Source organism: Microtus oregoni, unplaced genomic scaffold, assembly GCF_018167655.1.
Source record: "Microtus oregoni isolate MIOR12 unplaced genomic scaffold, Mior012 000009F_ref0000495, whole genome shotgun sequence".
In the NCBI taxonomy this organism is placed as follows: Eukaryota; Metazoa; Chordata; class Mammalia; order Rodentia; family Cricetidae; genus Microtus; species Microtus oregoni.
Window position 1 is genome coordinate 34,736,311 of NW_024543068.1, and position 13,669 is coordinate 34,749,979.

Genomic DNA, 13,669 nt, shown 5'->3' on the forward strand with positions numbered 1-13,669 from the left:
GCTTTCTGGCCTTTGTCACATTCTCACAGAAAATAGCATACAGCATACACACTGGAAAGAATTAGGATCCCCGCACCACCCACTAGCCTGAAACATCTGTATTTTCTTTATAATTACTAAATAAACTGGTTTTTTTTTTTTCAAGACATTGTTTTTTCTCTGTGTAGCCCTGGATGTTCCGGAACTCGCTTAGTAAACCCAGGCTGGCCTTGAACTCATAGAGATCCTTCTGGCCCGGCCTTTAATCCCAGCACTTGGGAGGCAGAGGCAGGTGGATCTCTGTGAGTTCAAGGCCAGTCTGGTCTACAAGAGCTAGTTCCAGGACAGACTCCAAAGCTACAGAGAAACCCTGTCTTGAAAAACAAACAAACAAAGAGATCCTTCTGTCTCTACCTCCTGAGTACTGGGATAAAAGGTGTGCACGGCCACTGCTCAACTAGCAAAATTTTTACAGAGAACTTTTTCTGCACTTACTGTGTGTGTGAATACACCTGCGCATTTGCCTGCCACAGTGAATGTGTGCAGGTTAGAAGACAATTTCCCGGGGTGAGTCCCAGGGAGCAAATCCAGATTGTAAGACTTGCTGGCAGGTACCTTTTCTTACCCACTGAGTGATTCCCTGCCTCTTGAATAGAACTTTCAAATATAATCTTGTCAGTTGTCAATCTCTTCAAAAATTCAGTACTGCCAACACCACCAAGAAACACCCAGCAAATGGCTGATGTTTTAAGCCTTTTTTTTTTCAATATCCATTTGGAAATATATGCAATTAAAATTAAGACATTTAACAGCTTGCTTGCTTGCTTTGGTAGATAAGTTAAAATTGCTTACTATATGAATTTCAGTTTTAAGTGGATTTTTTCATTGTAAGTACTTCAAAACAGTGATGCTACAAATGGCTACAGACGGTCACCTCCACTCTAGTTCAGCTACTATCTGAGACACCACTGGCAGCAGGCATGAGCCACCAGCAGTTGCTTTAGGAAAGTTACATTTTTTTTTAATGTACATTATGCTTGAGCAGAATTGCAGAGGAAAGCAGAGTGGGGAGCTCAGGTAGAGACTCAGGCTACTACACTGTTGTGGACTAATCTTTCTGTACACTGTGAAGATGTGTCACTTGGATTGGTTGTAAGAACTTAGCTAAAAAAGAAGCCTAAGCTCTCAGCCGAGCTTTCCTGCTTAATAATCCTCTGTGTGGTTATTTGGGAGGTGGCAGGTGGGACCGAGAGAGACTCGCTACAAATGGAGTCCAACAATAGGGGCATGTATTTCCCATAGAACAGGAGAAAGCTTTAAAAATGGTTGCAAACACACAAAAGCTGAGCCAAACTTGGCTCATGTGGGCCATGGTACAGTCTCTCGGCCACTGCTGCGGGACTGAGCCGCCAGAGCACCATGATTAAGATGCTCAGCAGTTTCAGATTTTGCTCATGTGGACAGAAAAGGTTACAGATACACAGTAAATCAGGTTCAAATGAAAAAAAAAAACTCTAAACAGGTTACAGTATGTTTAAAGATGTGTCTAGAAAATGGGTATAGGCAGTCATAGAAAAAATGGTTTACAAATAAGATAAAGTCTGTAAAGAGACAATAATATAAAAGGAAAAAAACACACAGAGATGGGAAGCCTAGATCATGTATCACCAATATTGTGTTCATTTTGAATTTTTGAATGCTAGTGAACAGAGAACAACAGCTACGGAGAGACACTGGACTCGCTGAACTAAACCAGCCTAGATATTTTAAGAATGCAAGTCAGAAAATGTATTACTTTGGGGAAGGTTATGCTTTTGTTTCCTTCAAGGTTGATAGAGATCAGGTTTGATCAGGGGAGACCCCCTGAAAATCCTGGCTACAGGCATAAAGAAATAAACCTGGAAAACTACAACACAAGTGATGTCTATTTTACCTGCTCAAACATAAAAAAGAAATCATCTTTGCCTGGCTTGTTAGAACACATAGTTTATGCTCATGTTAATGCAGATATGTATGTTACCTTTGAAAGTTTATGTGCATTCAGAGCAGGGTAAGAGACACCGATGAAAATGGGTGGCCCAGGTGATCAGCCCTTCAGAGTGCCTCAGCTAGTTTCCTCAGTTCTGCATCCAAAATAGCTTCAAGGCTACTGGATGAGATGGTCCAGCCTCACAGACTATTCCAGGCAGGACTACAAATAAGCTTTGTACTTTTCCATTGTACAGAGACTGAACAACAAATGTTATGGCTAGTTTTTTCCAGAACTTGACCATTATCCCAATTTTCTCAGGGTTACCCAAAAATGTCATCACCTCCAGGCAACAGGAAGCAGTCTAGAGAATATGATACCCACATTCCCAAGAGGTGCAATAGGTAGTTTTTGGTTATTCAGTGGGTTATAGATGTTTGTCATCACTTAGGAGGCTTGGTTACAGATTGTTATTATTGGTCATGGTCAGGGAGAAAACTAAACAAAAGAGGTTAAATTTAAGTATCTCTTTCTAAAGGGAAAAGGGGGGGATATAATATTGAAATGATGAGATAAAAGAGTGAATTGTTGAGTCTACTTTTGTTTTGGGTTTTTTTTTTTTTTTTTTTGAGACAGGGTTTCTCTGTGGCTTTGGAGCCTGTCCTGGAACTAGCTCTTGTAGACCAGGCTAGCCTCGAACTCAGAGATCCAAATGCCTCTGCCTCCTAAGCGCTGGGATTAAAGGCGTGTGCCACCACTGCCCGGAAAAAAAAAATTGTAGCCCATGCTGGCCTCGAACTTGTCATCCTCCTGCCCCAGCATCCTTCAGAAAATCCTACTGGCATGCACCATAACCAGCGAGTCTACTTTGGAACAATCACTAGAGTCTCACGTATTTTATATTGGTATAGGTGTTTGTATATTGATACAAATAAGATTACTTTTGTTGTATTGATATATGCTTCTAGTCTTGTTTAAGATATTGTACCAATGCAGCTCATTTAAAAATGTAAAGTTTTATTACTTAAAAACTATTTTGGATAATAAAGAAATACAAGTTAATAGTCAACTACAACAATCGAACCTAGTCATTTTAGCTATGTTTTCAGGGTCATACAAAGATATACTTTAAATAGAGATGGTCTTCAAATACTTCAAAGACCTACAGAATATGACATTTAAAATATTTTACTAACCTGAGGCTTTTTATGCCAATGGGACACATCTGCTCCTGGCAACACTAATCTGCTTCATAAAAGGGTGATGGGCATGAAAAAACCTCCATGTGGACTTTGCTTTCATTTGTGGCAAGGTTAGTCACTGCACAAAGAAACTGCCTTTGCCTCAACTGCTGACAGTATGCTTGCTGTCAAAATTGAACAAACAGGACACAAAAGTTTGCTAAATTTTGCCAAGACAAGGTAGGACAATCTGTCAAAATTCCTGCTTCACAGAAAAGTCTATCAGATATTTTAGGTCTCTAGGCCAAAAGTTGGTTGCCCCAACATTATAGAGGAACTTTGGGGTGACTGTTAAGGCAACCAGATGTCTCTATTGTTTCTTACACACTTTCTCTTTCTCCTATTTTAACATTTATTAAGTTTGTTTCTTAAAGGCAGGGTTTCTATATCTAGCCCTGGTACTTGCTGTGTACTCAAGAACATGCTGGCCTTGAGTTTACAGAATGTCTTTTTCTGCCTCTGCGTGCTAAGAATTTCTCTCTGTCTCTCTCTCATGCGCGAGTGCACACACACACACACACACACACACAAATTGTTTTTAAACTGCTAAAAGAAAACTAGTTGGTGAACCAAGTTTAAAAAATTCTGAAATTCATAGACAATATCCTGGCGTTCTTTAAAATGTAGTCCATATTTAAATTTTTAAAGTTTATTAGTTTCTTTTGGGCCAGTCATACCTAACTGCAAGAAGTAGGGTATATATTCTGTAAGATAATCAAATCAGAAAGATCACAAAATCATTTACCTTTATTTTATATAACTTTATATGTGCGGATGTTTTGTCTACATTTATGTCTGTGTACTACAAGCATGCCTGATGCATTTTTGGAAGCCAGGATGCTGAGAACAAAACCCAAGTCCTCTGCAAGAGCAGCCAGTATTTTTTTTCTAGAAAGATGGATCCTGTTATATTTTTTAGTTATTTTTATTTATGTACATGTGTTCCATGGAGGCTGGGAGAGAGCACTGGATCCCCTGGAGCTAGAATTATAGACAGTTGTGAGGTTGGACTCAAACCTAGGGCCTGTGCAAGAGCACCCAGTATTTTTAACCCTTAAGCCACTTCTCCAGCCCTGCCAATATTCTTAACCATTGAGCCACCATCTCTCCAGCCTCAAATGCTTTACTTTTGAACCACTGAATTATTGGTACAGGTAAAAAGATTAATTTATGGAACCATGTTTATGTGAACCTGGCTGATTTTACTATTATCAATGCCAAACAAGAATTTAAATCAATTAAAAATTTATTTGATTAAACATAAAGTTACTTTTACATTTGTCTACAACCATGGTGAACATATTCCTGGTATAAAGACACAGTCTTTTAAGTTTTAAGACATCCCCAACTATAAGATTACATATATAAAACTACCATAATTATGGATGAGGTAATCAAAGTAAAATATACTATCCAGAATAAAATAAAATGGAAATAATTTACTCATAAGATTCATATTTAAATCATCTTTATTTACAAAATACTATCCTGAGAATTATAATTCCATTAAGCTCCAAGTTGAGCAAAAATATAATCATATAAAGTAACAGCCGTTACTTAAACTGAAAATGAGAAGAAAATGACTGTTTAGACCAATATCATCATCAGATCTCCGGTGTTTCTGGAGGTTTAGCTGCAGGTTCCTTTGAAGGTGGAATCAAGTCTGGCCGGAGCTCACTCCTACTTTCAGGATGTGGGGGTGGGGAAAAGAACCCAGCTCTTGGGGGAACGTAAAGTGGAAAGCCCCTTGGTGGTGGTGGTGGTGGTGCGAACACATTTCTCCCTGTTCAAAGAGATTAGTGAAGCACAGTGTGAGCTGAAACCCTGTACTGCACACCTGCCACACCACGAGCACCAGCAGCTATTCTGATACTCAGACACACACACACCAGAATATCTGATCTCACAAACTAATTCTGACCCTAAAAAAAAATGTACTTCTTCAACTACACAGGATTAATAAAATATCATTAATTTCAGGTATGTTTGTCCAATCTTCGCAGTTACATAGATCTCAATACACTCAAGATTTACTTTTGGTTTTTTAAGATAGGGTTTCCCTGTAGCTTTGGAGCCTGTACTAAAACTAGCTCTTGTAGACCAGGCTGGCCTTGAACTCACAGAGATCCATCTGTCTCTGCCTCCCTAGTGCTGGGATTAAAGGCGTGTGTTGTCATTGGCTCAAGATTTACTTTAAAACAGGTTTTCAATGTAGTCAAATTTTTGGTGATTCTGATGGAATATTCTACTAAAAACATTATCTGTACTGCCAAGGACCACCTTAAAACTTACCAAACAATAAACTCAATTGATTTACCTAGAACTTTAAAACCAGAGGTGAGATCAGAGAGCAGCTACCCAGGACAACTAAGCTAGTTCCTGTTTAGTACTTGAAAACATGATTTACTATGTAGAAATCTGTGGTTCCAAAAGATAAAGTGTGCTGTAAAAGCAATAAATTGCTTTTATTTTAAAATGTAAGGGAATGGAAGAATTTCAATAAATTTGACAAAATATAATCTTAGATTTTAAATAAATACAATCAGCTGGGACTATTTATGGAAAAGACTAAAATATAAGTAATTATTTTAAATAATGACCACAATAACGTTTCTAGCAAATGAAATAACATAATTTTAGTCTTAAAACTGCTTGTAAATTCAGGGATTTTCTGATAAAATTCAAATTCCGCTAAAGTGGATCAAGGGAAGCCTTGGCTTCCTTTGTGGCTGGACTGTAACCTGTGAGCCATCTAATCCTTTTCTCCTGGTTCTGGTCAGTGTTTATCACAGCAACAGAAAGCAAAGCTGAAGAAAAGCACAGATAAATGTTGACACATATATGAATTTTTTAAAAAGCCGACCTGGGAATAGAGGTGGTGGGCCAGGGAAGTCCCTTGGTGGAAAATAATCTCGAGGCGCTGCATAGATGTTCCCTGGAGGAGGTGGAGAAAAAGGAGGAGCCCTTCTCACGAACTGGCTCCTTGGATCCACTGGAAACAATGGGGCTCTGACTGGAAGAAATGGTGGAGGAACAAAGCCACGGCCAGCTGCTTCACACTCATCAGGGCGAGAAGAATCAGGCACAGTTGAGTTCTGTAACAGATTGACAATCAGCATCAGTAAAGCGGCTCAGTTCACAGCTCCTTTCCCAGGGGCGCCAGACAGAGAAGAAAGGCGCATATGCAAAAGCCAACCATGACATTGTGGAAGGTGGGAGACCAGGTCAGGTTTCCATACTGGCCTATGAGCCGCTTGTTCACTATCTTTAAGTGTTTGTACTAACAACAGAAAACTTTCAGCATAGCTGAATAGTCTACCTACCTCATCCTAAAACACAAGTACAGTTCAAGCATAGCAATTTTTAGACATTTTAAAAAATAGTTTTATCAAATACACATACAAGAAAATGTTAAGATATTGATGCCAAATCAATGTTATATTTTAAAACTAAAATATTCTAAGATTCAAATAAAATTTCAAGGAAGAAAATCTAAAATTGTGTTCAGCTAGGAAAGAAGCTGTAAAGTCATCTAAAAGTTGTACTTTTTTTTTTTTTTTTTTGGTTTTTCGAGACAGGGTTTCTCTGTAGCTTTGGAGCCTGTCCTGGAACTAGCTCTTGTAGACCAGGCTGGTCTCGAACTCACAGAGATCCGCCTGCCTCTGCCTCCCGAGTGCTGGGATTAAAGGCGTGCGCCACCACCACCACCCGGCTTAAAAGTTGTACTTTTTTTAAAAAGTGGGAGCTATCAGGTTTCTCTTTTTTTTTCTACTCATTTGACATGTATGGGTGTTTGCCTGCACATATGTCTGCATATCATATACAGTCAGTGTTCTCAATAGATAGTATAGGGCTTCAGATCCCTTGAGACTGGAGTTAAGAAGGGTTGTGAGCGACCACGGTGCTGGGAATCAAACCCAGGTCCTCTAGGAGAGCAGCCACTGTAAGCCATTTCTCCAGTCCATTCTTGGGTTTTTTGAGGCAAGATCTCCTTATGTGGCCTACACTGGCTTTGAATTCACAGTCCTCCTGCCTCAGCCTGCCAAAATGCCAGGGTTTCATGCATCATCAACACCTGGCTGCAACTTGTATTATTTTCCCACAGGTTACAGCCAGAAATGGAATGTTGTTAATGCTACGTAGGAGTATGGTTTATTAGTATCCTGGAAGTGGAATAGCTCTGTCCTTACTCTACTAAAACCAAGAAACTGGATATAGAGAGATACATGGGTAGAGTTCAATTTTCAATACTTACACCAGGATCATCTTTGGTATCATTTTTACTGGATTCCATTTTTGAGGGTACTGGCCCATCTAGACAGAAAAATCAAACCAGAAAAACGTATGAATTCTCAATTGGTAGACCATTCCCAGATACCAATGACACTGGCATGTTCCACTGCCCTTGCTGGACAGGAGAATAACTTGGCAGGAATACAACAGTAGTCCATATTAGGATCAAGAGCAGCCTGCAGGCTGAGGAAACTTCACCAGAACAGACAATCTTCTGCAGTGTTGTCCTAGGCGATCTTGCTGCTGCAGTCTCCTGAGTGCACAACTTGGGAGTCAGCACCCCGCTTCCGTCTTTTCTTTTGTCCCCTTTCCCTCAGTACACAATATATACTTTTATGAAAGTACCCTTAAAAAACATCTCAACAAGGGCACAATGAAAATTTAAGTTGATTTTCTGAATCGTATTCTTTCTTAATGTTACATTCTTTGATAGCTACGGTACAGCTTCAGTGGCTAGTTGACTGGTAGTTGAAGAGGTCCTGACAATCAGATGAAATCTACTAAATATGAAATGATTAAATGAGATAACTGATTGAGAACATGGACTCAAATTATTTTGCTGATCATCTTTTACACATACATTGATATTTGCTAACTAATATCCTTGACTGCTAACCAGGATATATGTAAATGGATCGAAAACAATGAGAAGTTAGCTCTGGAACAGAGTAAAGTTTATATCATAGGGAGATAAAGTAAACCCTTACTATGGTACTAAAACTAAGCTTCAACACATGTATTAGATGACCTACCTATAATATGAGACAAGAAAGCACTGGAGAGATGGTTCAGTGGTTAAGGTGGTTAAGAGTACTGGCTGCTTTTCCACAGAACCTGGGTTCAATTCCCAACACCCATATAGCAGCTCACAGCCATCTGTAACTCCAGTTCCAGGGGATCTGATGCCCTGTTCTGGCTTCCCCAGGAATCAGGCATGCATGTGATGCACAGAAATAAATGCAGGCAAAACACCCGTACAGAGAATATAAAAATAAATAAACTGTTTTTTTTTTAAAAAAAAAAAAAGATAACAAGAAATACAAACACAGCCAGGCAGTGGTGGTGCATGCCTTTAATCCCAGCACTCAAGAGGTAGAGCACTCTGTGAGTTCGAGGCCAGCCTGGTCTACAAGAGCTAGTTCCAGGACAGACAGAATTACACAGAGAAACCCTGTCTCGAAAAAAGAGGAGAGAGAGAGAGAGAGAGAGAGACAAACACAGGAAATTTAGGAAAGATATTTTGTCCTTAAAAGCAATCTGGGGCCAGGCAATGGTGGTACACGCGCCTTTAGTCCTAGCACTCAGGAGACAGAGACAGATGGACGTCTGTGAGTTCAAGGCCAGTGTGGTATACAGATTAAGTTCCAGGATAGGTTCCAAAACTACACAGAGAAATCCTGTCTCAAACAATTAAGGGAAAAAAAAAAGCGCAATCTGGAATAGCAATTATATTAGCCTTTTTTCAATTCCCAGTTCTCTACACTATCACAACTATTTAATCACAGGCACATGTATGCTCAAACGCACGCGTGTGCGCGCACACACACATTTTTTTTTCTTACCCATTTTATCCAAAGAAGGCATATTATAACTTCTGAGTTCTGCTGGTCCAGAGAGTCTACCGGAATTAGAATAAAATCTATCTTGCTTTTGTAAAGATGGATCAGAATATGGTTGACCTAGAAAATTTTTAGGATATTTTCATTATGGTAAACATAAGTCTAGTTTACTTGTGCTTATACTGACTTAAGCATTTCTCTGAATCAAAAAATTAAAGACAAAACCTGTGACCTATGTTTTGTCTTTGGTATTGGTAGGCACTAGTCAACAATTTGAGAAAAGTTAATTACTTTGCCTTTGTATTAAACAGCAAGCATACTTTGATGCATCAGAATTTGAAAGCTTCGATTACAGCATAGATATAAGCTAAATCTACAGATAGAATGCAAAAACAAGACACCTTAGGATATGTGAAAACAGAATTCAGTTAAGTTCATTTCACCTTCAAATTAATAACAGCACCTAAAGGAAACCACATCAACATGTCAGGGAAAATGCTGAGAAGAGCCTGCCAGCAAGAAGGAAAAGCAGAGCAGAAAATCTGGCCAACAATTACATCTCTCACCACGTCAGAGAGTAAGCCAGAAACCATGGGTGGTCGGATTTTCTCTAGCTTCAGAATTTGGGGTTTAGTCCACACGGAAGGAAAGATCCGGCTCAACAGGCGAAGCTAAGGCTCGGCTCAGATGAAGGACCACAGCACAAACACAAGTTTGGACGCGAACTCGAAAGCTAAGGCTTCTGCAGCCACCCTCATTTAGAATAACAAAATGAGGACTTTATGAGGTATAGCATGAACAGATTAACTCCAAAGAGAGACAAAGAGGGTGAACTGTGTGGCTTCCGATGCATATCTTGGTAATTTTATGCAAACCTGACAGAGCTAGATAGGAAGGAACCTCAACTGAGAAAACACCTTCAAAAGATCGGGCTGAAGGCATTTCTTAATTAGTGATTAGTTGTGGGGGGGAGCAGCCCCTGGTGGATGGTGCTATCCTTGGGCTGGTAGTCTTGGGTCCTATAAGAAAGCAAGCTGAGTTCTCAGTAGTCCTCATTGTCCGCTATGTTCAGAGAGTCCGGTTTTATCCCAGGCTTTTTCAGACCCAGGCCAGCTGGTCTTGGTGAGTTCCCAGTAGAACATCCCCATTGTCTAAGTGTGTGGGTGCACCCCTCACGGTCCTGAGTTCCTTGCTCGTGCTCTCTCTTCTTCTGCTCCTGATTTGGACCTTGAGATTTCAGTCCTGTGCTCCAATGTGGGTCTCTGTCTCTGTCTCCTTTCATCGCTTGCTGAAGGTTAATATTCAGGAGGATGCCTATGTTTTTCTTTGGGTTCACCTTCTTATTTAGCTTCTCTAGGATCACTAATTATAGGCTCAATGTCCTTGGTTTGGGTTTCTGATCCTACTGCACACACTGACTTTGTGGGAGCCTAGGCAGTTTGGATGCTCAACTTACTAGACCTGGATGGAGGTGGGGGTTCCTTGGACTTCCCACAGGACAGGGAACCCTGATTGCTTTTCGGGCTGAGGGGGGGGGGACTTAATTGGGGGAGGAGGAGGGAAATGGGAGGCGGTGGCGGGGAAGAGACAGAAATCTTTAATAAATAAATTAATTAAAAAATTAAAAAAAAGAAAGAAAGAAAGCTGAGCAAGCCATGGGGAGCAAGCCAGTAAGCAGCCCTCCTCCATGGCCTCTGATCAGTCCCTCTCCAGGTCCCTGCACTGCTTGAATTCCTATCCCAACTTTCTTCAGTGATGGACTACAATGTCGAAGTATAAGTCAAATAAATCCTTTCCTTAACAAGTTGCTCTTGGTCATGGTGTTTTGTCACAGCAACAGTAACCTTACTGCCCTACTACAGACAGCAGCAAAAAGTACTAAATTGCCTTCATGGCCTCACTAGGCAGGGGTGAACTCTCGTGAACTCAGTAATGGCTGTCTCTCCTCATCTGATTTAAGCTCATGGGAGTCCCCTGAAACATCTCTCCTCCACAAAGCCAAGGAAACCACCTAGATGAAACAGAAGGACATCTAATGAGCTCCCATGAGGAAGGATGTGACTAAGGAAAGTTCCAAAACTTCGGAATGGAAGGCTCATTTACACCACCTTTCAGATCTTAGCAAAGAGCTGTCTCAAAGGACCAGAACTAGTCCCGTATAGCAGAGGGTTAAGAGAAAGCCTTTTATCTAAAACAGACTGCCCCCCTTTTCTTCAAACGTGGGATTAATTAAACATAAGGATGAAATGGAGAAACTCATCCTTAACCAGGTCTCAAGACGCCACATTAGTATTTTGCTTCTAATGTTCACCAAAATATCAGAAACTCAGAGTTTATTCTTTCACAAAACGTATACATTTTGCCCTCCACTGTCAAAAAGTAAGCTGTTCCTTAGATCCAGGGCCTAACAGACAGCAGGAGCTAAGCAGTGCAATGCATGCTGTCAGAGTGGAATGGCTATACAGAAATCAGTAAATATAGTGTGTATGTGTGTGCATATGCCATGGCATAAATGAGCAGGTTCAAAAGATGGCCTTCAGGAGTCAGCTTTTCCTCCCACCATGTGGGTTCTGAAGACTGAACTTAGATTGTCAGGCCTATTGGCAAGTATCCTTTCTTCCTGAGCCATCTCACTGACCATGTGGTTGGTGGTTTTGGTTTTCTTTTTGTTTATTTGTTTGTTTTTGAGAACATGTCACCATTACAAGGGGCCTGGCACAACTGTCCCTTCCCTGTGGATGCCGGACTAGAGTTTATCTGAGGTGCTTCTGTGACGAGACCATTGACTGTTGAATGTCACATTATATTCACTGATTTCTATCACCACAAGACAAGCCTGTCCACTTTCTGCATATCAAGTCAATATTGTACCTGAAGTTCTAGATAGAGCAATAAGACAATTAAAGGAAATCAAGGGAATACAAATTGGAAAAGAAAAAGTCAAAGTATCAAAAATTCTACCAGGAAACTCCTACAGCTAATAAACACCTTAAATAAAGTGGATGGATACAAGATTAACTCAAAAGAAAAAAAGAATAAAAGAAAAAAAAGAAATCAATAACCCTCCTATATATGAACAAAAAATGGGCTGAGAAAGAAATCAGGGAAATAACACCCTTCACAGTAGCCACAAATAATGTAACGTATCTTGGAGTAACTCTAGCCAAGGAAGCGAAAGACGTGTATGACAAGAATTTCAAGTATTTGAAGAAACTGAGAAGATACCAGAAGACAGTAACATCTCCCATGCTCATGATCAGTAGGATTAATGTAAAAATGGTCATCTTACTAACAGTAATTTACAGATTCAATGAAATCTTCATCAAAATTCTAATACAATTCTTTATAGACCTTGAAAGAACAATACTCAATTTCACATGGAAAAACAAAAGACTCGCCGGGCGATGGTGGCGCACGCCTTTAATCCCAGCACTCGGGAGGCAGAGGCAGGCGGATCTCTGTGAGTTCGAGACCAGCCTGGTCTAAAAGAGCTAGTTCCAGGACAGGCTCCAAAGCCACAGAGAAACCCTGTCTCGAAAAACCAAAAAAAAAAAAAAAAAAAAAAAAGAACAAAAGACTCAGGGTAGCTAAAGCAATCCTGTACAGTAAAAGAATCTCCGGAGGTATCACCACCCCTGATTTCAAGCTGTACTACAGAATTATAGTAATAAACTAAGACACCAACCAAATGGGGCTGGAGAGATGGCTCAGTAGTTATGAGCACTGACTACTCTTCCAGAGGACCTGGGTTCAATTCCCAGCACCCACATGGCAGCTCATAACTGTCTGAATTCCAGTTCAAGGGGACTGGCATCCTCAACAGACATACATGCAGGCAAAATGCCAATGCAAATAAAAATAAATCTAAAAGAGAGAGACACACCAACCAATGACTGGTCCAGCTTGAGACCCATGGCAGAAGAGGGACCACCCCTGACACTATCTGGAGAGCCAGGATCCAGAGGCTGGATAGCCCAGAGATCTACGATAGTACCTAGGATAGAATCAAACACAACCAGCAGGAAAAAAGTCAATGAAATGATTCCTAATGATACTCTACTGTACTCATAGACTAGAGCATAGCATAGTCATCATCAGAGAGGCTTCACCCAGCAACCTATGGGAGCAGATGCAGAGACCTACAGCCAAACAGTAGGTGGAGCTCGGAAATTCTGCGGAAGAGGGGAAGGAAGGATTGTAGGAGCCAGAAGGGTCAAGGACATCACACACAAACTCACAAAATCAACTAACCAGGGCTCACAGGGGCTCACAGAGACCGAATGGACGATCAGGAAGCCTGTATGTTCTTGTGGAACTCTTAACAGTGGGAGTGGGAATGTCTCTGACTCTTTTGTCTACTTTTGGGACCCTTTTCTTCCTACTGGGTGGCCTTGACCAGCCTTAATATGGGGGGGGGGGTGCCTAATCTTAGTGTAATTTATATTCCCTGTTTGGAAGATAGCCCTGGGATGCCTGCCCTTTTTTGAATGGAGGAGGAATGGATCTGGGGAAGAGGAAAGGTATGAAGGATCTGGGAGGAGAGCAAGCAGGGGAAACTGTAATTAGTATGTAATTTATGAAAGAAGCATAAATAAAAAAAGTAGTAGTTGTATTCTAAATTCAACCAG

The 13,669-nt window shown here is 40.6% G+C and overlaps 1 protein-coding gene across 12 annotated transcripts in view; it reads right to left on the reverse strand.

Moving 5' to 3' along the window:
• Positions 1 to 4,640: 4,640 nt before the first annotated feature.
• Positions 4,641 to 13,669, reverse strand: part of Mia2 (MIA SH3 domain ER export factor 2) — a 70,905-nt gene continuing 61,876 nt past the window's right edge. For all 12 annotated transcript variants that reach the window (XM_041658141.1, XM_041658139.1, XM_041658138.1 and 9 more), the window contains 4 exons: positions 9,045 to 9,161; positions 7,445 to 7,503; positions 6,053 to 6,284; positions 4,641 to 4,972 (listed from right to left, as the gene is read on the reverse strand). In XM_041658141.1, the coding sequence (XP_041514075.1) occupies positions 4,794 to 4,972; positions 6,053 to 6,284; positions 7,445 to 7,503; positions 9,045 to 9,161 (587 nt within the window). In that variant the 3' untranslated portion in view covers positions 4,641 to 4,793. The remainder of the gene's footprint in view (positions 4,973 to 6,052; positions 6,285 to 7,444; positions 7,504 to 9,044; positions 9,162 to 13,669) is intronic.